This window comes from Musca domestica, unplaced genomic scaffold (genome assembly GCF_030504385.1).
Source record: "Musca domestica strain aabys unplaced genomic scaffold, Musca_domestica.polishedcontigs.V.1.1 16, whole genome shotgun sequence".
Lineage (NCBI taxonomy): Eukaryota > Metazoa > Arthropoda > Insecta > Diptera > Muscidae > Musca > Musca domestica.
Genome location: NW_026712219.1, coordinates 8,456,399 through 8,479,805, shown reverse-complemented (window position 1 = coordinate 8,479,805; position 23,407 = coordinate 8,456,399). Strand labels below are relative to the sequence as shown.

General features: G+C 34.6%; 1 protein-coding gene and 1 long non-coding RNA gene across 3 annotated transcripts in view; one reads left to right on the top strand and one right to left on the bottom strand.

Annotated features, from left to right (window-relative positions):
• Nucleotides 1–1,718: 1,718 nt before the first annotated feature.
• The window catches only part of LOC101898536 (Leucine rich repeat protein), an 88,402-nt gene continuing 66,713 nt past the window's right edge, over nucleotides 1,719–23,407 (bottom strand). The window contains exons 1-7 of one of the 2 annotated variants that reach the window (XM_059120040.1): nucleotides 11,428–11,444; nucleotides 9,150–9,523; nucleotides 8,768–9,020; nucleotides 7,079–7,350; nucleotides 6,677–7,007; nucleotides 4,951–6,613; nucleotides 1,719–3,438 (exon numbers count right to left, since the gene is read on the bottom strand). In XM_059120040.1, coding sequence (XP_058976023.1) covers nucleotides 3,071–3,438; nucleotides 4,951–6,613; nucleotides 6,677–7,007; nucleotides 7,079–7,350; nucleotides 8,768–9,020; nucleotides 9,150–9,505 — 3,243 coding nt within the window. In that variant the 5' untranslated portion in view covers nucleotides 9,506–9,523; nucleotides 11,428–11,444 and the 3' untranslated portion in view covers nucleotides 1,719–3,070. Of the gene's footprint in view, nucleotides 3,439–4,950; nucleotides 6,614–6,676; nucleotides 7,008–7,078; nucleotides 7,351–8,767; nucleotides 9,021–9,149; nucleotides 9,524–11,427; nucleotides 11,445–23,407 lie in introns of those variants that run through there. The other variant, XM_005181191.4, reaches the window with a different exon arrangement.
• LOC131801392 (uncharacterized) overlaps nucleotides 7,723–23,407 on the top strand; it is a 57,600-nt gene continuing 41,915 nt past the window's right edge. The window contains exon 1 of the long non-coding RNA XR_009341809.1: nucleotides 7,723–7,797. This is a non-coding gene — a long non-coding RNA (uncharacterized LOC131801392). The remainder of the gene's footprint in view (nucleotides 7,798–23,407) is intronic.

The window sequence follows — 23,407 nt, the reverse complement described above, 5'->3', positions numbered from 1 at the left end:
TGTTTTTGGATCTGTGTACTACAAGTACACAAGTACCACTATAATTGTACGAAACGTACTTAATTTGGTATTGAGTGAAGGGCTGGAATTCTGAAATTGAGATACAGAGGTAATTTTGGAAATGTATGATATAATTGTACAACAAAAGACGAAATGATACTAATTTTGGTATTTGGTAAAGGAATAGAGTTGAAATTCTGATATTTGATATAGATGTTACCGTTGGAGGTGGTTTGGAAATGTGTACAATAATCGTTCGAAAAGTACTAAGAAGTACTAACTACGGTTAAGATACGAAGGCAGTTTTGGAAAGGTGTACTATAATCGCTCGAAAAGTACTAAGTGGTACTACATTTGGTATTGGGTGAAGGAATAGTGCTGTAATCCCGAAATTTGATATTGAGTTCTCTTTTGGTATCTCCGATAGGTTTTGGAAATGTGTTAAGTAATTGTACGAAAAGAACTAAATTTAGTATTGGATAAAGTAATAGCATAGATTGTGAAATTTGATATAGATGTCACTGTTTGTTTCTGTGGTTACATATGGAGAAATTGAAATAGTTGTGGAAAGAAAAATTGTAATATAATTCTTATATAATCCTCGGTAAATTTCTAAAGAACAGATTTTAAAGACTTTTGGTATAAAGGTTAGATATTTCCCTAAACCTGAATAATATATAAAACCTTGAAAGTCTGAAAGTTTGGCACGATGCATGAAGTTTTGATTAAAGGCTTCTGTCAAACTGAATAAATTTTGTATTTTGATTAACAAAGAGGCCTAACACGAACTGTTATTAAAAGAAAATACGAAAGCACACAGGTTCATCAATGATACTAAACCGGTATTAAAAGACATTTGGGAGATATAAACTTTTTTAAATTATTTTTAACAAAACGCTCATGTTCACTCAAATATATAATAAAACATAATTACTTACTTTCCCTTTTCCATGTTTAAAAAATAAAACACTTGGATTTAAACTTTTTGGAAGTTAAATTATGTTACACTTTATTGTTTATTTTAAAAATTTAATAGTTATTTTTTGTCCATTGTAAACAAAACAATTTAAATTTAAAGGCTTCCAAAAAGCAATATAACTACTATAAAAAATTAATAGTAAAATAATATATGTATGTATCTGATATATGATATTTGCAGACATTTTAGATAATATTAATAACTAGGGGGATACGTAAAGGGATATTTTATTAGATTTTTTTAAAATTATATTATCAATGTAAATAACTGTGCAAATAAAGAGAAAATACAAATTTATACAGAAAAAAAAAATAAACAAAATATTTGAAATCTGACGATGATGAAGCATGTTTTGAAAACAATATGAAAGAGGGTACAAGACTGAGACAAAAAAAGAAAAATAATAAAAAATTAGTGTGCCACCATCAGAATATATAGATTTTACCTTTTTGCCATAACATTATTTAAAAAAATCACTGCAAAAAATTAGAACTGGTTATGTCCAATCAGTAAAAGGCAGAAAAACAGAAAATTTTAGCTTTTGTTAGATTTTAATGTTTAACTTTTTGTTGTTGAACTTGCTTCTTTTATGTACCCTCTTATATTTTTAGTAAAATATAGAAATTTAAAGTTTTACAGAACTGAAAAGAATAAATATACAGAACATTCAGAGAACGTTTTTTTGGTGTCTGTAAAGAATAATAATAGATTTTTAGGGTTAATTAAAGATTTGAAGTTATTTGTTTTACATTTTTAGATAATTTGATTTGAAGTGATATTTGACTACCAACCAAAACAAATGGCACTTGGAAGCAAAAAATTTTGGTGGTACAACAACTCAAGTGTCTATTGGAGACTAAATGCATTTTTAGTTTAATTTTCTATTTATATCGTGGATTTATAGATTTTTTTCAATAAAATGTTGAAATAATATGAAAACTGGTTCACTTTAAAGAACATTTTGTCCGGAAACAACAAAATGAAATAAAATGAACTAAGTACGAATTATGTGGTGGGGGGTTAACCAATTTTTTGGGGGACCATCATTAGCTATACAAAGAAATAGGAAAGTGGTTTTATTCAGAATGAAATTGGAATTTTATTGAGAAAATCTAATACTATGGGTGAAGTTTGGGGAATCGGTTTGTGTGGAGGGTGTTATTGAAAGTTAACGGGGAATGTTAATACTATGTTGTGCAAAAAATTTCTTTGATTGGTATAATCGACTGTCGAATAAGCGATTTTTAAGTTCGATGTGTTTCGGAAACAAAGTGTACCCAAGAGAATTGGTGTACCTAGGTTGGTGGTGTACCGTCCTAAAATGGCGAAGAACTCAATTTTTGTATAATGACTTCATTTCCTAATTGTTATTCTGTTCAAAAACTCTAGATTTATTCTGAGTTGTGTTTTAGCATCTGTTTCTCTACTCCGACAATAATGGAAAGAGTGTTTAAAATTCCCATTTGGAATTAGGTTCTTCGTTCGTCATACAGAAACAGATCCCTACCTAAAAAAACGTTTATTTTAAGCCTTTTTGCCAGAATGAAACTATTTTATTTTATTCTCTTTTTAAAGTTTATGGAATAAGGGAAATAGACGTGTCTTTGTGTTGGTGTTGATTTTTGTGTATTTTATTCAGTTTGTTTCTTTCTTGGAATTCTCTTGGAAATAGTTAATAACTCAATCTTAACTTATTACAAATTAATTATTTAATTTATGTATGGTAATGTTTTTTTTTTGTTTTATAAAATATTATTTATATATAAACGCTAATATAAACTCTCATCAAAGTTTTTTTTTAGTAGCTCAAACAAAATCAAAAAAAAAAAAAGTAAGTGGAAATTTGGGTGTGGGATTTTACTTTCTCCCTGGAAATGCTAACATGAGCTGTAAAATACTTTAATTTAATAAAAAAAATAGTGTTGTCTTTTTTTTGTAAGAATAAATCTACAAATAAAAATTAAAAAAAAAAAACTCTAAACCTCTGTTGGAAAAGTTTCGGCTACTGCTCACATTAGTTCTTCTTGTCTTGTTTTAGAGTCTCTCAAGCCTATTGTTTAACATTTGTTCCCCATTTGTTTTTTTTTTCTTTTAGGCACTGCTAATCGGTGCATATCGATGTACTTTGGGTTGTTTTGGCTCTTTGGGTGGCACAATATCCTCTGAAAGCTTCTGATAGACAATGGAATTATTGCGAGCCTGCAACAATGACATACGATAACGTTCGCCACGTTTACGCATAATCATCGATACAATCTTGGCAATGGCCAAAAGGATGATCAGCACACAAGTAACAATAATAATGACTGGCACAAAGAAGCTGTAACCTCCATAGTAGATACGACCGCGTTCGATAAAACGTTCTTCATATTCATCGTCATCATCATCTTCGTCGTCATCCTTGTCATCATCTTCTTCGCTGTATTGTTTGCGCTTGGCATTGAGAATCTTGAATTTGTCTAAAGTGGGGGAAGAGAGAAGAATAATTTTAGTTTAAAATAAAATATTTAAAATTAAAAAAATATAAAGTAATTAAAAATAAAATATTTAAAATATAATATAGAAATGTTAAGGATCCGATGTAACATTTTTTCCTTTTTTTTCAAGCAGACTTCAAGAAGGTCTCCCATCAATTTTAGAACTGTGAAAGGTCTTGTATTCATAGCAGGCGTGTCAACTGGGTTGATCTATAGTTCTTCTGTAAAAAGAAGAACCTGAAATATATCTACCCGCAAATAGGTATTCTGTCTGTAAAAGACAATTAAAAGAGTTGCTTCGCTTGGCCGAAAGTGGTGAACTGCCGAATTTGGTTTTCTCCGATGAGAAAACATTCGTTGCCCAGCAGTTTGTAAACAAACAAAATGATTGTGTTTACTTGCCAAAGAGGTCAGCTGAAAATGTGCACCTTCGGTTATCCACCAAAACTCAAGCGCCGACCATGGTGATGGTGTGGTCCGCCATAACAGCCGATGGTCGCTCTCCGCGACCTCTCGACCGTGGCATCAGAATAAATGCCGAATATTATCGTGAAAATATTCTGGAGGATGTATTAAAGCCTTGGGCCCGCAAACATTTTGGCCGTAGACCTTGGATATTCTAACAGGACTCAGCACCATCGCACTCAGCACGCTCCACCCAAGAATGGTTACAAAATGAGGTTCCTCGCTTCATTGCCAGCGCACAATGGCCATCAAAATCTCCGGATACCAATCCGTTGGTCTATTGAGTATCTGGAGTATTTTGGAAAGCAAGGTTGGTGCTAAAAAATACCATTGTGTCGATCACCTCAAGCAAGAGATTCGCCGGGAATGGACCAAAATACCGCAGAGCAACATTCGGGCAGCGTGTGACGGTTTCATTGGCCGTTTGAAGGCCATAATTCGTACCAAAGGTGACCAATTCGACGGTCCCGCCTGACTTTGAGACTTTCTTTACTGGCTTTTGGGTGTTTACGTCCGAATTTTAAATCAAATTTACTGTAAATTGGCAGTATGCGTTCCCATAATGTAAGAAACATCCCTGCATTGAACTGTCAACGCTCTGAGTTTTGATATAGTCCCCCTATAACTGTACCTCCCTATACTAGGTATTTTGACGATTTTAGCGACGTTATTCGCCGGAATCGTTCTAAATTTCGTATTCAAAGTTCTGTGACAGAATAATGCCTATACATGTCCACTTCTTCGTAGCTCCTTCATAAAGGTATCTTCCTATATTCGGTATTTTGATGATTTTAGCGACTCTTTCCACCGGAATTGTTTCAAATTTCGTATTTGGATATTCTAATGGCCTGTGAAAAAAATGCTATGCAGGTCCATATCTTCGTATAGACCCGAATACAACGGTAACTCCCATTACATATTTTAAAAATTATATACGATTTATTGTCCACAGAAGTCCTTAAAGGCCTCTCCACTCCCCTCATTCTACTCCATTTAATTTCAAAGAGAAAATGCTACCCAAAAACTTACTCAACAAACGTTCATCCAGGGTTTCCTTTTCCAAATCAACCTCTTCAACACGAATGCCATGATCCTTGATGTCCTTTGAAATGTCCGCCTTCTTATTGTAAACATCATAGGATTCATCATCATCATCGTCTTCTTCGTCTTCGCTTTCATCGATGTCGTCTTCATCATTATTATTGTCATCTTCATCATCGTAGACATAATCATCATCGTTGTTATCATCAGCATCCTTTTCTTTGTCGGCCTTAGGGAAATCTTCAACTTTAACATCATGGAAAGATTTACGCGAATCTCTCATAATCTTATCCAAACGTTTCTTTTCCATAATGCTTAAAAGATTCTTGGCATCTTCTTCTAAGTCCTTTTCATTCTCATCCAAACGTTCTTCGATCTTGTTATCGCCCAAATGCTTTTTGTGTGAGAAATCTTCGTGTTTGCACACCTCATGCGCCAAAGCGGACCAGCCATCCTGAGCTTGATGCTGCAACACAGTCGAGTCACTGTCCAAATTCTCCAAACTCAACACCTTGTGTGGCATCATTTGCGTGTTGAGCGATACATAGCTGATGAAATCTTGGAAATCTTCATTACACTTCAGGGGATTCATGGAAATGTCCAAACTTCTGAGGTTCTTGAATTGACGCACATCACTGGAATGGATTTTGTGGATTTGATTGGAGGAGACATTGAACGAGCGCAGAGTTTCATAGAATTTATATTTGCGACCCACACCATATTGGTTATCACTCAACAAGGTCTTCAGTTCACAATCGCTTACATCCAATTCGCGTAACTTATTCAATGGCAAGAATAGGCGTACAGACAATTTGTGTATGGGATTGCCGGCCAAATTCAACTTGGCCAAATCGTTGTTGTAGGTGAAGATCAACTCATCCAATTTGGCAATCAGGTTATTGCTCAAATCCAAATCAACCAACTTCTTCAAACTGGCAAAGGTATCATGATCCAAATTATTGATGTTGTTCCAGGCCAATTTCAGGGTGGCTAAATGAGGCATGGTCGAGAAGGTTCTGTGGCCCAAGGAGCTAATGGCACAATTGGAAACGTCAAAGTAATAGACGGTGAAATAGCCATTGTAGCTGCGGAAACCATCGGTGGGCAACTGGCTCAAACGGGGATTGTCGTTCAAACGGATGACATCCAATTCGGAATTCTTGTAGAACATCATGCTCGACACCTGTTCCAATTCATTGATGGACAAATCAATGTGACGCAAATTCTTGAGGGTCAAGAAGGAATCAGCTTGGATTTTGGTCAGACCATTGCCTTTCAAGATCAAATTGGTCAAGCTGGTCATTTTGTCGAACATGCCATGGTGGATGGTGTGAATTTGATTGAAGCTCAAGTCCAGCTGTTGCAAGTCCGAGGTACCAAAACGCAAATCATTTGAGATGGAGTTGTATTTCAAGTGCAAAATTGCCAAGGCGGTGCTGTTGAAGATACCGGGAGGCAGGGTCTTCAACGAGTTATAGGACAAGTCCAATTCTTCGATGGTCTGAACGGTGTCGAACACATGATCGGGAATCTTTTGCAAGTTGTTTTGCGACAAGTTGATGTAAACTACATTGGATAGCTGGCTGAAGGCATTGGGGTTCAATTCCATTAAATTGTTGCGTGACAAATCCAATTCTTCAATGCTGGAGGACTGGAGGAATGAGGAACACGACGAATTAAATCGATTTTGATTACAAATATTTGTTTTGCTTACCTTCAGCAAATAATGGACACTGGACATAACACTCAAATCATTGCCTGTAATGGCCAACATGCGCAATTTCTTGTTGTTGGCAAAGGTATCGGGATTGATAATGGCCAAACCAACATTGGTCAGATTAACGGAGTACAAATCGTCCAAACCCTTGAAGGCATCGGGATGCAAATATTCAATGGTACAGTTGGAAATCTTAATTGAGGAGACACGTTTCAAGCCCAGCTGCACAAAGAACTCTGGTCCCAAGAGTATGGGATATTTGGGTCCAACATCGGTGACAACCAAATCGGTAATATCTTTGCCGAATTTCTGGGTACCAGTGTCAATGCTGGAAATAGACCAAGAAAACAAAACGGTATTTAAAAAAGAATTTTGCAACCCAGAAATGTTGGAACTTACCGGCTACAATAGGCCACCAAGTAGCTGTTGACATTACGTTCACAGACACAATAGCGGGGGCAGGGTACACTATCGGTATAGTTAGTATCATCATCGTCATTAATGTCGTTGTCATTGTCGAAATCGTCATCATCATCATCTTCGTCATCGTAATTGTCATCATCATCTTCATCGTCGTCTTGCTCGTTAGCATTCAAAATGTTGTCATCGTGGAATTCAATGGTATTCGATTCTTTGTTGTTGTCTTCGAGCGCAGGCTTGGCGGTGGAGGTCTGTAAACAATGTTGACAATGATATTAGAATTCAGACATTTAAAACAGATGCTTGGAACTTTGAATAAAAATCAAAAAAAATTGACAAATTCTGATTTTTTTGTATCGATTTCTGTCTATTTGTCGGATTTTTCTTTTCGCTTAGTTATCTTTGGTAAGAATAATTTCTTCTATTTGATATAGATTTTTGTGAAGAGATACATTTTTCAGATAACTGATGTTGTAGGGTATTCGCATATAGATCTTACTTGAAAATTGACTGAGAACTCGTTCTCTGATGAACGAACTGACCAGAGAACTCGGATCTACATATATGATGAATACGTTTGGATATAGAATCGAAATCGGAGTTTTTGGCCGAATTTTTGACCAAAGAATTTCACGAAATTTATATTTGCGATCTACACCATTCTAGTTGTCACTCAACAAGGTCTTCAGCTGAGAATCGTAAGTAATTCAAAATCGGTGATACATCGGAAAAGGAATCCTGCATCGCTGAAAAATAATTCTAACGAATTTGATAGTTTGGTAGGAGAGTAGCGAACTGTAATCCGTCAGCAGAGAGGGAGAGTATTTTTAGAAAACTGGACTGCTATTGGTAATTTTATGATACCACAATTTGTCATTTCGCCGAATCGAACACCGAGATTTTATATCGAAAAAATTCGGCCATGTCTGGGCTTTTGAGCCAGCCAGCCATTTCGCCGAACCGAACACCGAGATTGTGTATCGAAAAAACTCGTTTATGTCTGGAGTAGGAAACAAAGAATGATCAAAGAATTTCATGGAATTTATATTTGTGACCCACCCAATTAGGATGTCGCTTTGAGGGTTTCCAGCTCAGAATCGCTTATATCCAATAAAATAAGTTGGATAATTCGATATAAGCGATTCTGAGCTGGAAATCTTCATAAGTGTCATCCTAGATGGTGTGGGTCACAAATATAAATTCCATGAAATTCTTTGATCATTCTTTGTTTCCTACTCCAGACATAAACGAGTTTTTTCGATACACAATCTCGGTGTTCGGTTCGGCGAAATGGCTGGCTGGCTCAAAAGCCCACACAAAGTCGCTTAATACTGGGAAAAGTTTCAAATGTGGACCGGTGGCGCTCTTCGACTACACAAAAGCGTTTAGAGAACTAAAATCAGGTATAGGTTTTTGCTGGCCTAAAACTCAGGCTGTCTATTGAGAGAGAATCCAGTAAAGTAAGAATCTGGGAGTTTTAATTAAAAAGTAAAATCTCCAAAAACTAGAATCCGAGTGGTGGAAGCATCTGGTTTCTGAGGGTTGGTTTCAGGTTTCTGGGATAAACTAGATTTAGTTGGATGTTCCTTTAAAAAATTGGTTTCTTTTTTTTTCTTATTAAGATTTGGAGAAACTGATCTTCAGTAAAGGCATTTCTCTTTGTCTCACCTTGGTTTCTCCCTTCATTACTTTAGTCTCAATCGGTTTCTTTTGCAATTTTGGCAAAGCTGTTGTCATCTTGGCCTTGTTCTTGGACTTCTTGGTGGGTGTTGCTGTTGTCTCGTCATAATTGTATTCATCATCGTAATCATAATTGTCATCATAGCTGTCATCATAGGCCTCCTCAGTTGGCTTAGCGGTAGTGGTTGTTGTTGAAGTGCTTGAGGTACTGTTCAACTTCTTGGCAACGAGTTTTTGGAATCTGGAAAAGATGAATAGAAGAAATTTAATAATAGGTGTATTCGATAACGTTTCCAGTAAAATCTGCTTGGTAATTTGTACTGAGAGAATTTTCTTTCAAACGTACAAATATTATAGAAATAATACCCACCTTTCATCCTTGGACAAAGCTTCCGAATGCTTAGCTGCTTCGACCAAATCATTGATGGTATTATCGCTAAGGGTTTTTTGTGTTGTAGCCGCCGTAGAACTTTCACTCTTTGAGCTGGCCGTCGATACAATCGGTACTTCTTTAACTTTGGGTGTTGAAATGCGTATGTGTTGTTGTGGTTGTTCTTCGACATGTTTAACCGGTTCGTCCGGCAATATGTCATCATTCAAATCCAACTGATCATCGGGTATAGCATCGCGAACGATATTCAACGAATGTGGTGTACTGGAGACGGCTACATGACATACCCCTATTGAGAGGAGTAGGAGTAGCACCAGTCTGGACTGGCGTGACATGGTGTAATGGGTGGAAAACTGGAAAGAAAAATGACACAAAATTGGGGAATTATTAGATATTCCAAAAAAAAAAAAAAAAAAAAAAAATATATATATATATATATATATATATATATATATATATATATATATATATATATATATATATATATATATAATGTGAAAAATTAAAAAAAATCAAGTAATAAGCAGCTAAATTCGGCCGGGCCGAACTTTTAATCCATTTCCACTATTTTGAAGGATCTTGAAAAATTTCGAAAAAAAATCGGTCAAAAAATTAAAACAACCACAAAGGCGTGGTCCTGCATAAGTATTTTTTGTCAACTACGAAATTTTAAACATTCAGTTGAAGAATTTTGCTAATATCATCAAAATACCGAATGGACCTATGTAGACAATTCTCTTCCAGTGGGTAAAGTACTCACAAGGTACTCCTGGTGTGGATTTTGAGACAATTTCATTGAAAGATTTGGCTACCATCATAAAAATACCAAATATCGGGAGGTACAGTTATATGGGGGCTATACGATATCGTGGACCGATATAGCCCATCTTCAACCTTGACTTGCCTGCAGACAAAAGATAGATCTGTTCTGATCATTTTGGCTTTCTACCGAATTCTCATGCTATTGTTTAAAATTTCGAGCAAGGAACAAGTAACAAAACAGCTAAGTTTCGCCGGGCCGAACTTTTTATACCCTCCAACCATTTGGAAGAAACTTTAAAATTTTCCAAATATAGGGAGGAACAATTATATAAGGATACATGATATCGTGGACCTAGATAGACAATTCTCTTCCAGGGAGTAATGTACTCACAAGGAACTTCTTTTGTGGTTTTTAGACAATTCCATCGAAAAATGTGGCTAAAATCATCAAAATACTAAATATCTAGAGGTGCCATTATATGGGGGATATACGATATCGTGGACATTTATAGACAATTCTCTTTCAGGGGGTAAAGTACTCACAAGGAACTCCTTTTGTGGCTAAAATCATCAAATATATCATTATATGGGTGCTATACGATATCGATACCGATATAGCCCATCTTCGAACTAGACCTGCCTGCAGACAACAGACAGACCTGTGCAAAATTTTAGCTTCCGTTATTAATTCGTTTGGACTGTGATTACAACATACGGACTGACGGGCAGGTCTAAATAGTCTTAGAATTTTACGCTGATCAAGGGTCTAAAATTATTATTATTATTATTTCGATGGGTTAAAATCGGAATGCCGAACCTAATATTCCCTTTATACTATCTTTGATGGAGGGTATAAAAAAGGAGTTACGTTCAGCCGTGCTGAACATTTAAATGATAAACTTAATATACGCATACTAAGTATGGTGGAGGGTATAAAAATGGTCTCATCGAATTGATGATTGAAACTGATCCAACTTTTTCAGTAAGAACTTTATACTCGTTCGGATTTCGGAATTATCGAACAGCATCCAGTAACTAAATTGTTGTGTTCGATAACTCAAAAGTCCAGGACTTTAGATGGACAATAATTTTTTTTAGGTAAGTTAATGAGAGTTTACAGATTCATCAGCTGATTAAAAATCAGCTGTGTTGGGATCGATGTGAAAATTTTGAAAAATTGCAGGCCAAATGTAAATATTATTTCAGATAATAAATATTCAACATTGTTTTATAAAATCAAATGAAAAATATTCACCATAATATTCTTGATATATTTTGCTAAATGTTGTTCTATAACTATTTACAATATTTAAATGTGACAGATAAAATTCTCTCAGTACATATTAATAAATAGGTTATTTTTATTAAGAAGCTATTGAACACATATGTTGTTAATTGGTTATTAAACTCATTATTACTAATTTTCGATATAACCAATTTGAATAAATTTCCAAAATCAATGCCCTTTTCTATCAACTATTCGAACAAACCTTACCTCCAATAAACGACCCTCCAACCTCAAACAAGCTCGTCAGACTAATATCAGCTAAAGCTAATGCTAGCAATTATGCATGGCGTTATTTTTGTCCCTTTTAATAGAATATCATCTGAGTGATTATTGTTGGCCTTTTTTCTACTCACTTTCTATTTATAAGGGCAGTTATTATTGTGATTTTTTTCTGCTCTTGTTTTCATAGTTTTGTGAAATTGAAATCATTTCATATATAGTATTGATTTTATCACAAGTAAATAAAATTAAATGTTATCTTCAGTTTTGTTCTCTATGTTGATAAGATAAAAAAGAAACCACGATGTATTTACGTTGAATCTTACTGGTGGTATTATTATTTCTATGAATCGAACATTCTCATATGATGATCAGAGGTGGAAGTGTGAGGGCCCATTCATCGTTCGATACAAATAAGGCAACTCCCAATTTTGTTAAAAGATTTTAGATGATTCAAAATTTTAGAATTTTATTGGTTAGTCGATGTCAAGACTGACGGACTTTTGGTATTGAAAATGGTATATGGTCAACGTTTTGATATAGGCTCCCATATAACTGTACCTGCAGATTTAAGGTTTTTTTTAGGTGTTTTAGTCAGCAACTTTCAAACTGAATTTTCTGTAAATTAGCAGTTCGTGTTCCTAGTATGTGTGAAACATCCTTGCAGAGAATTTACACATGGGTCCAAGTTTTGGTATAGACCCTATATAATTGTATCTCCAGATATTCGGTATTTTGATAAATTGTGTCAAATGTAAACATTTTCAATTTTTCAATTATTTATCTTTTTTTCGTCCTGCAATATTTCCACTTTTCCATCCCTGCTTGCTATTTCTGTTATAGAATTCCACTGTCAGCAACTAATTATTTTTTTTTGTTTTGAAATGAGCTTCAAGTAATTTAATGAGACAGATACCCTGAATATTTATGAATTCAATCATACTCAAAATATATAAACACTCAACTGAGGAGATAAAATTGAATTATTTTTATTGTATTTTTTTGCGCTATTTGATGGTATTGAGGCGTCAGAGGCAAGAGTTTACTATGGCAACGGATAAAGTTATCAAAAGTACAGAGTTTATTTTGAAAGATTAGAATATGACACAATTTTTGGAATAAATAACAGCAACAGTGATTTGCAAAAAAAAAAAAAAAAAAAAAAACATTGAAATGTGAGAAATCAGAAATGTTCCATATTAATACTTTGGATGGATGAATCATATTATTAAGAAGTCGCTTCTTTACTTTTCGAACCATTCCAGTTGATGTTGCTGTTTTCTTCCGTCCACTTCCTTGACGTCGGGCTACGCTACCAGCTGCTAAATGCTGGAGTGCTCTAACGATAGCCACTTGTGGTTTTTACACTATCACGCTTGAATTCCATCACGAATAACTTTTTTTCTGGAAAATTCTTACCAACATGCTTTTGTACACTAGTAAACAATATAATGAGCAGTCACTGGATTAATTTTAACAGGTCGGACGAATGGCTTAGAAATGACAGCAGTCTGAAGTTGGTTGCAGTTTTTTTATGTCACCCTGTGGAGAGCGTAAAGTGTTAAATGGTAACGAATTTGATAAAAAAATGTAAGAACAGAGTTGGCCTTATGAATTTTGCTACAAGGGTCACTGTGGGTTAGATAATGGCTGTTTTTGAAAGTGCATGCTATATAGTGTACGAAAAGTAACTTGGGAATTAAAAACCCATTTTGGAATTTTGATATTCTGACCCACTTCCACCCCAGAGAATATTGGTTGGGATCGTGGACTTGGGGGTAGCGTTAGGTTGGGATTATACCTATGTTGAACATTTTCTGTAAGATGGATCTCTACACCCAAAGTAGCCTAAATACAAATTTTTAGCGAAATCGATTGAAAATATTGTTAAGACCCTTGAATTAGTTAAATTACCTATACCGAAATCTTGACATATATTGACAATTTTTTTACGAAGAAGATTAGAAACCAATATGCCAAATAAGGGCCAAATCAATTGATCAAGACCCCGGAAATAGCTGAAATCAAATGATGCATTCATATGAGTGTTATATCAAATCGTGGGCTTAAAAAATAAAATAAAATCCGTTAAAAATTCTGTTAAAATCTTAAAAATACCGAATGCCTATACGACGACGTAGACCTGCATAGGCAACTTTCGTCATAGATTATTACAATATTTAAATGCGAAACTTGAAGAAAAATCAGTTTATAATGTAGCTAAATATAGCGTTGTATGGGGGCTATACGAAGACGTGGACCTGCACAGACAATTTTCTGGCATGGCCTGAAGTATCCATTTCGAACTTCACATGCGAAATTTCAAACAATCCCGGTAAATAATGTCGTTAAAATCATCAAAATACCGAATATCGGGAGGTACCGTTATATGGGGCTATATGATAACTTGGACCTACATGGCCCGTTTACGAACTTAACCTGCCTACTGGCAAAATATACATGTGTGCAAAATTTTAGCCTTCTATCTCAATTTGTTCGACAGATAGCGTGATTACAACAGACAGACAGACAGACGGGCAGACAGACACACAGACAGACAGACGGACATGGCTAAATTGCTGATCAAGAATATATATACTTTGTTGGGTCTGACATGAGTATTTCGAAGAGTTACAAACGGAATGACAAAATTAATATACCCTCCATAGTGTGGTGGAGGGTATAAAAATAATGAAAATAATAATAATACGTCTGCACTAAGAAATATTTTGCAATGTTTTTTATTTCCTCGAACCTAAAGCCTTTAAGTTCGTCATTCCGTTTGTAACTCATCGAAACAATGATTTTAGACCTAGCTAATAATATAATTCCTGATCAACGTAAAATTATAAGCCGATTAACCCTGTCCCTCCATTCGTCTGTCCGCCTGTTGTATCACGCTAGAGTCAAAATGAATTAGGATAGGAAGTTTAAATTTTGCTCAGATCAGTCTATTGTCTACAGGCAGGTCTACTTCGAAGATGAGTTATATCGTTCCACGATATCGTATATCCCCCATACAACGGTACCCCCCGACATTCCGTATTTTGATGATTTTAGTTACATTTTCAAAGGAATTTTTTGAAAATCCACACAAGGAGCTCCTTCGGAGTACTTTACCCCATGGAAGAGTATTGTTTATGTAGGTCCACTATATCGTATATCCCCCATATAACGGTAACTCCTGATATTCCATATTTTGATGAATTTAGCAACAGTATTCACCGGATTTTTTTTTTCAAATTTCGTATTTGAAGTTTGTAATGGGTACTTCAACCTATGGCGAAAAATGTTCTATGCAGGTCTTTGTATATCCCACATATAACGGTTTTCTTTTCAGCGGTATTTTACGACGGATTTTTTTTTCCTTCCCAATGGTGAAGAGTATCAAAATTTCGGCGCTGCCGAACTTACCTGCTTTTTTACTTGTTTGACTTCTATCAATTTTAAATATCCTTTTCTTAAGGTGTCAAAGAAATTGTATTTTTGTTTTGTGTTTTATTTTTTAATTCCTTTTCCCATCCTCAATTAAAAATTCCAAAATAATATAAAACAGCGGCACATTTATTTTTAAAATCCAAAAACAAAACAAAAAAAAAAACATCTTGACAAATTACCTATGCATGTCAAATGTATGTTTCTTGAATATTAACCACTTCTAATTACTAATTAAATATAAATAGTAACATATAGAAATTCCAATATCCCAAACCAAAAACTGAATACATTTTTGAATACTTTATAGTAGTAAATATTGGATACAAAATATATATTATATATCATTCTTACACAACATTGACTCCTTGCATATTAAATTATAAAATCACTAATAAATTCTTGACGTTTGAGACTACATTTTTTTAATTTATTTTCAAAACATCTCACGTTCACATGGAAAACAAAATATGAATATAATTAAATAAAGCAACAAATCTTACGTGTTTAAGTTGTATTTAATATTATGTTCAACAAAATACATAGTATTTTTTATTGAAAGCAACAATGCCTAAAACTAATGTGTGCATAAATTAATTGAAGCAAGCGCCTATTGTTGGATTTCAAAAATGGAGAATGAAGAGTGTAGACTTCCTCAAATTAAATTTGAGTACGATAAAAATATATGTTTGTTTTTAGTAAAAACAAGGCAATTAACTGCAACAATTTGGTAATTATATAAAATATATATATATATATATATATATATATATATATATATATATATATATATATATATTTGGAAACACATTTGATTAATATGAGCCTAGAAATATAATTTCTTCTGGACTAGATATTCTAAAGGTCTTTTATACATAACAAACGTATAAGAAACCAGTAAAAAACAGTAAGTTCGGTCGAACATTGAATACCCTCTACCATTTGAAACGAATTTGGAAATTAAAAAAAAAAAAAAATAAATCCGTTAAAAAAGTGTTATTTCCTTATATTTGGCTGGAAAACCACAAGTGGCTATCGTTAGAGCACTCCAGCATTTAAATGTGAATAAATCTTTTGTGTCTCGTTCCATCGCTCGTTACCGTGATACAGGTAGCGTAGCTCGACGTAAAGGAAGTGGGCGGAAGAAAACAGCAGAAATGGTTCGAAAAGTAAAGAAGCTACTTGATCGAAACCCGCGTCACAGTGACCGAAAAATGGCTCGTGAACTGAACTTATCGCTATATTCCATTCGGCAAATATTGAAAAATGAGCTCGTTATAAAGCTATTGAAATTCCAAAAAGTGCAAGAACTTACACCGCAACAGAAAGAAAATAGACTTAAAAGAGTTAGAGTTGCTTCGCTTGGCCGAAAGTGGTGAACTGCCGTATTTGGTTTTCTCCAATGAGAAAACATTCGTTGTCTAGCAATTTGTAAACCAAAATGATCATATTTACTTGCCAAAGAGGTCAGCTAAAAATGTGCACCTTCGGTTGGCCACCAGAACTCAAGCGCCGGTAATGGTGATGCTGTGGGGAGCCATAACAGCCGATGCTCGCTATCCGCTCGTATGAATCGACCGTGGCATCAGAATAAATGCCGAATATTATAGCGAAAATATTCTGGAGGGTAGCTTTAGGGACGCAAACATTTGGGGCGCAGACCTTGGACATTCCAACTGGACTCAGCACGATCGCACTCCGCACGCGCCCCCCAAGAATGGTTAAACAATGAGGTTCCTCGCTTTATATTCAGCCCACAGTGGCCACCAAAATCTCCGGATACCAATCCATTGGACTATTGTGTCTGGAGTACTTTGGAAAGCAAGATTGGCACTAAAAAATACCATAGTGTCGATAACCTCAAGCAAGCGCATCGTCGGGAATGGTTCAAAATACCGGAGAGCAACATTTGGACAGCGTGTGAAGATTTCATTGGCCGTAATTCGTGCCAAAGTTGACCAATTCGAACAAATCTAAAATTATTCAAAAATTTGATGCTATTTCCGACATTTTATGTATTCTGTTTGTGGAAATAGTTTAGTGCTTATTTCGTACCCCATTATTAGCCGGCCAAATAAAATCTTTTTTCATTGACCACAAATTAACCAACAATGGCTATGCAAAATAAATTTCCTCTTTCCATTTTTCTTTCAATTCTTTGAAAAATTGGCAATCGGTTTTAACGATTTTCCCATTGCAATTTAGCCACACAGCCATGTTATAAATTAACATGACTTATAACACTTTTCAAATTAACCGATGTCCATACATCCAATACCTATGCAAAAGGTGAACCCCATTTCCACTTGGTTTTTTTTTTGGCCAGAGGTTGGTGTGCACCACATCGAGAAACGAACATAAAATTTCGCTTAAAGCCCACACTCAATTGACAGCTATTCATGTTTGTTCACTTAATTTTATTTTTTGTTTATGCTTGAACAAAGTACTCAATAACGAGAAAAAAAAATATTTATTTAAATTGTAACTTGGTTTTGTTAATGGCAATAACAACAATACAAAGTATAAAGGAGTTTGCCGCCAAAAAAAATTAATGTGGCCAATATGTATACGACATGGTATGCCAAAGCCTTACATATGTAGGTGGGAGTATTCACTCAATTTTAAGTGCAAATGGCGCCAAAGTTCAGGAAGTAATGCCCCTCACGGTCTCCACGTAATGTCAAATGTTTTTGGCATAGACTTGAACGATTGTTGTTTAAAAATTTTGTTAATGAACAAAACATGTTCTTGACCAAAATTTTTAAATTGTTTTATTTGACTTTAGAATAGATTTTTTTGTATTAGAAAAAAATGTGAAAATCAAAAATATTTAATTTTGTTATGTTATTAAAATAATTAAGTAGCTGGTGTTGTAATAAGTATTTACTTTAAATTAATTTAATAATAAATTAATTAAATTAATTTAATAATAATAATAATAATAATAATAATAATAATAATAATAATAATAATAATAATAATAATAATAATAATAATAATAATAATAATAATAATAATAATAATAATAATAATAATAATAATAATAATAATAATAATAATAATAATAATAATAATAATAATAATAATAATAATAATAATAAAATTCCTTCGAAATGGTGGAGGGTATAGAAAGTTCCGCCCGACCGAACTTAGTTGCTTCTTGCTTGTTTCTGTTTTTGCTTTTACAATACAAAAATACCTCTTGTAAAGCACAAACTCTTTGGGGGAAACTATTACCTAGGAAGATTTTTTTAAGTCTTTTTAAGAAGAATGTCTGATCCTAGGCTATTTGCAGGTTTCTTTATCAGAAGACGTATTTTATGCAGGTCCACGTCTTCGGACAGCACGGTTTTTATTTGAGCGGTATTTCTCGAAGGATTTTTTTTTTTTTTTTTGAAAATTTTCAAATTACTTCGAAAGGGTGGAGGGTATTGAAAGTACGCCCCCACTTAGCTGCTTTTTTTACTTCTTTCTATTTTTAGCTTTAACTATATAAAAATACCTCTTGTAAAGCACAAACTCTTTGGGGGAAAGTATTAACCTAGGAAGAGTTTTTAAGTCCTTTTTAGAAGAATGTCTGATCGTAGGGGTTTTGCAGGTTTCTTTATTAGAAGACGTATTTTATCTTTCTAAAAGTTTGAGGACTTTTTATAATACACTTTTTGCAGAAAGAACTCTTGGATGTCTTTTATGTTGGGATACTATTTTGGAGATTTTCTGTGTGAGGAGACCTCTATGGAGATAATTTGTTTTGAGGTCATTTAAAAGATCTGCTTTTATATAAAAGAATTTAATATAAGATAACATTTACGAGTTTTTTTATTAGAAAGTATCCTCCTTGGTATTTTGTGGGCTTCTTTACAAGAAGACTTCTCTTAGCCTCTTTTGAGAGGTCTTCTATATAGAACTATCATTTTTGACATCTTCGAGAAGTATGAAGTGTCATTCACACAAAAAGCTCTCTCTCCAGAATTTCAATATAGGAAGAAATTCTAGGAGTTATTCGATTGAGAAGACTATTTTGGGAGTGTTCTTTTTCAAGGTGTTTTAATCATACCTTCTTTTAAGACTTTATTACAAGGTCTGAATAAATTAAAAAAAAAAAAAATAAATAATAATTCATTACTACAAAATTAATAAATATATAATTTGTTCAAATTGGCACAGCTAGTCTCTGCGGTGTGTCATTCACGCCATGTCTATTTGTTTAAATTATTGACAGCTTATATGAAGTTGTTGTGTTTTGTTTGTAACAATGTAAATTAACGTACGAGTATGACACCCTCAAATATGTAACTCAATGGGAGTGTAAAATAGTTAGGGCAACAAGTGAAGATGATTGACGGTATTTTTTTTTTCAAATAATAAGAAAATGTTTGTGGCCAGTTGGGGAAAAAGGGTTGCCAAATGTTGAAAAACGAAATTAATTTTGAAATACATTATTACAATTTTATACGGCGGAGCATTGGTTAATTTTCCAAATTATTATTAACATGTAAGCAAAGGCATTTACCTTTTTGTCTTTTTGTGATTTAGCCGGGATTAAAAATATTTTCGGTTTAATGAAAAAATTTGACTTTAATTTAACACAAATGTTATGGTCTTTTTCACCCACTAAATATTACCCTATGACCATCCAAATTGGAAGGCTTCTTTCCAGCCCTAAGCCCTAGCCCCATGCTAATTTCCGTCGATTGGTCTATAATTGCGGCCTGTTGAGCAACTGCAAAATCTGGAAATTTGTCAGATTTTGGTCCATTTCAACTCCTAAATCTCCAAAAGCATTAGGCTTCTATTCTGACGTTAACCCCACCTGAATGCAAAATTTCGGGCCATAATTGAGACCTGGTCGATTGGTCTACAATTGCGACCTGTAGAGCCACTGCAAAATCAGGAAATTTTTCAGTTTTTGGTCCATAAATATTATGCGATCATCATATTTCGAGGTGTTACATAATTTTAGGCCCAATCAAACTTATAATACCCCCAACACATAGTGTTGTAGGGTATAAAAATCATATATTCATCAGTTCACTAATGTATAGAGTGACATTCGCCGGTTTTAGGCAAAGACTTCCGGTTATTATTGTCAATTCTTAAGTTTTGTTCTGACGTCATTACAGCTAACCGCACTCTTCGAGTTTCCAAAAATGTTTAATAAATAATGGCATAAGATAATCATTTCATTCTCTATAAAATTTTTAAACTTGGCTACCCCAGGCAATTGCATCATCATCATCATTATAAGTCGAACTTAAGCCATCTTGACGTCTGCCATCAACGTTATAACTGTTGCTGTTGTGGTGGTTGCTGTCTGTGGAATACGTACAAAATTGAATTATTGCTTTGCCACACCAATTTCAATACTGCTGAATTTTCCCCCTCATTGATCTTCAGTCTAAAATCGTTGCTGTTTTTCAAATCACATTTCAATATTTACTGATATTTAAATGATGATTTTTTTCTCCAACCAACCAACTTTTTCATTTGTTTGTTTGTTCGTTACTATGTGTGTGTGTGTGTCGGTGTGTCTATCGGTTTGAAAACTAAAAGCTTTGGACCGATAGACTAATGACTGACACATGGGAGTGCCGCCTTAAGCTAAATAAATGTAAATATCTACGATGTACAATGTATTTTCATTAAACTAACTACATGTACATACATACATACTTACATACATATATAAACACATAGTGTCCAGGTATTAGAAAAAAGATATTGCCGCCGTACCAGGCAGCAGACGCACTGCTGATTAGCTAGATGGCAGACACCCATATCCACATACATAGGTATGCATTTGCTATGATTGGTGGTAAAGAGAGTCAAAGAGACAATTGGGACAAGTAAATCGTGATCGTGCTCACCAGTCAAAAGTGTCACCTTAATAAGAGAGAATCGTTTGGCGTGGTGCTGTTGTTGTTGCTACTGCCAGTTTTTTGCTGGGCATTGTTGTGTTGAGTTAAGCTTTCGTGTTGTGGTTAAGTGCTCCTAATGGCAATATTTTGTGGTGAACTGTGTAACTGTTTGGGGTGGCGACAGTGGTCTTGGGAATGATGTTATTGTTATTGTTTATATCATTATTATTTTGAATTATTTTTAAATAAGTAATTGATTAACTATACGTATACGCAATAGCATCATTAATACGCATTGGGTACGAGTAGATTAACTGTGCCATTCCGTTTGTAACTCCTCGAAATACTCATGTCAGACCCAAAAAAGTAGATATATTCTTTATCAGAGTAAAATTCTAAGTCGATTTACAGTTGTTCGTCTGGCCGACTGTTTTCCTGTTGTAACCACGCTATCTTTCGAACGAATTGACATAGAAGGTTAAAAATTTGCACACATGCGTACTTTAGGTCCTCGTCTTCGTATAGCCCCCAAATAACTATACCTCCCGATATTCGGTACTTGGATCCATTCAATTTTCGTAGTTGAAGTTCGTGATAGGTACTACAGCCTATGATAAAAAAATTACTTATGAAGGAACACGTCTTCGTATAGCCCCCATGTAACGGTACCTCCCAATATTCGAAATTTTGATGATGTTAGCGACATTTTTAAGGAATGTTTTCAAATGTTGTATTCGTAATGGGAAAGACAACCTATAACAAACAAGTAAGCAAAGGCTACAGTCGAGCGGGGTCGACCGTTGAATACCCTACAACACTATAATAAACCATACAGTTTATATAGGCGAGATACTCGAAATAACTCCACAAGATATTGTGACAAATAATAAAAGAAAACCATCATGTTTCGTTTTCTAATTTTCGAATAATAGCAACGTAAACGAATTTGCTCATTTCCAATTTGTTGGTAGATGTTGCACTTGAATGGTCTTCCTAGATCTGGAACCAATATTTCCCAAAGACCTATAATCTCTCAGAAGTGGCAAAAGATTAACATTTATTATTGATTTTTGACTGAAACGCATCTATATGAGATACAGACATTTGACTATATTCTTCAACGAAATCAGCGTTAACGAAATAGTCAGAAGTGCGTCTTTTCTGTCGCTGGAATGGACATTTTCATATTTAGTCCACAAAAGTTGGCAAACTATTTCACACATTGAATATTTTTGGGTGGCCATCCGAAACTGCTTGGCTTTTGCAATGTGCTAACTCCCATTCAAATGTGCATGAGGATCGGGCGATAATTACGACCTGCTGACAATTTTGCAGTTTTTTGGTCCATTTCAACCCCTAAATATATAGCGATCATCTCCAAAAAGAGTAGGCATCTATTCTGATCCTCATATTATCCCCATGCAAAATTTCGTAAGGATCGGGCCATAAATGCGATCTGTATATGATATCCTGATATCCTAACTACTTAGTTTTGTTTGCTGTAAAAATATTACCAAATGTTTAATTCAAAATGAAAATATGCCAAAAATATGACAAAATTGAAAAAATATGAGAAAATGTTACAAAACCAATATTTTCATCTTTAGAGAGATATTTTTATGCGATTTTTTAGACGTTTTTTCTTTCCTGCCAAGAGGCCATTCTGAATTAATGAGAAATGTCGAAATCAGTTCAGCCGTTCTCGACATATAAGAGATCTTTCAAGCATATCTTATTTGATAGACATATATATCGCACATATTTTGCTATATATCCGATTTGTTGGATGTTAACATCAATGTAAAGGTCAGAAGTAACCTTGTCATGACTTTGTGATTTCGCCGGGATTTAAAAAAATCACGGTTTAATGAAAATTTTTGAATTTTTTCAACACAAAATATATGGTCTATTTTAGCCGCTAAATATTATCCGATGACCACCCAAATTGGTAGGCTTCTTCCCCGCCCTAAACTCTAGCTACATGCGAAATTCCGCGTCGATTGGTCTGTAATTGCGACCTGTATAGCTACTGCAAAATCCGACATTTTTTCAGTATTTGGTCCATTTCAACCCCTAAACATTTGGCGATCATCTCCAAAAGAAATAGGCTTCTATTCTGACCCTAACCCCACCTTCGTGCAAAATTTCGTAAGGATCGGGCCATAATTGCGACCTGTAGCGTGATTACAAATTAACATGGACAGACGGACAGACGGACGGACGGACATACATAGCTAGATCGACTCAGCTCGGCGAGCTAGGAAGATCCATATATACATTCCTATATGGGAAACCAATATTTCGAGGTGTTACATAAATTCTGGCCCAATCAAACTTATAATACCCCCAACACATAGTGTTGTAGGGTATAGAAATCTCTTACGCAGGTCCTCATCTTCGTTTAGCCCCCATATAACGATACCTCCCTACATTATTCACCGGAATGGTTTCAAATTTCGTATTTAAAGCTCGGCACTACAGCCTATGACAAAAAATTACTTATGATTACGTCTTCGTATAGCCCCCGCATAATTGGTATCATTTGAGAACATTTTCAAGTTCCTTCAAAATGATGGTGGGTATTAAAAGTTCCCCGGCCGAACTTGCTTCTTGATTTGTTTCAACTTCAATAACTACAGGAAAAATCCAGTAGATAATGAAAATAGAGCCAAAAA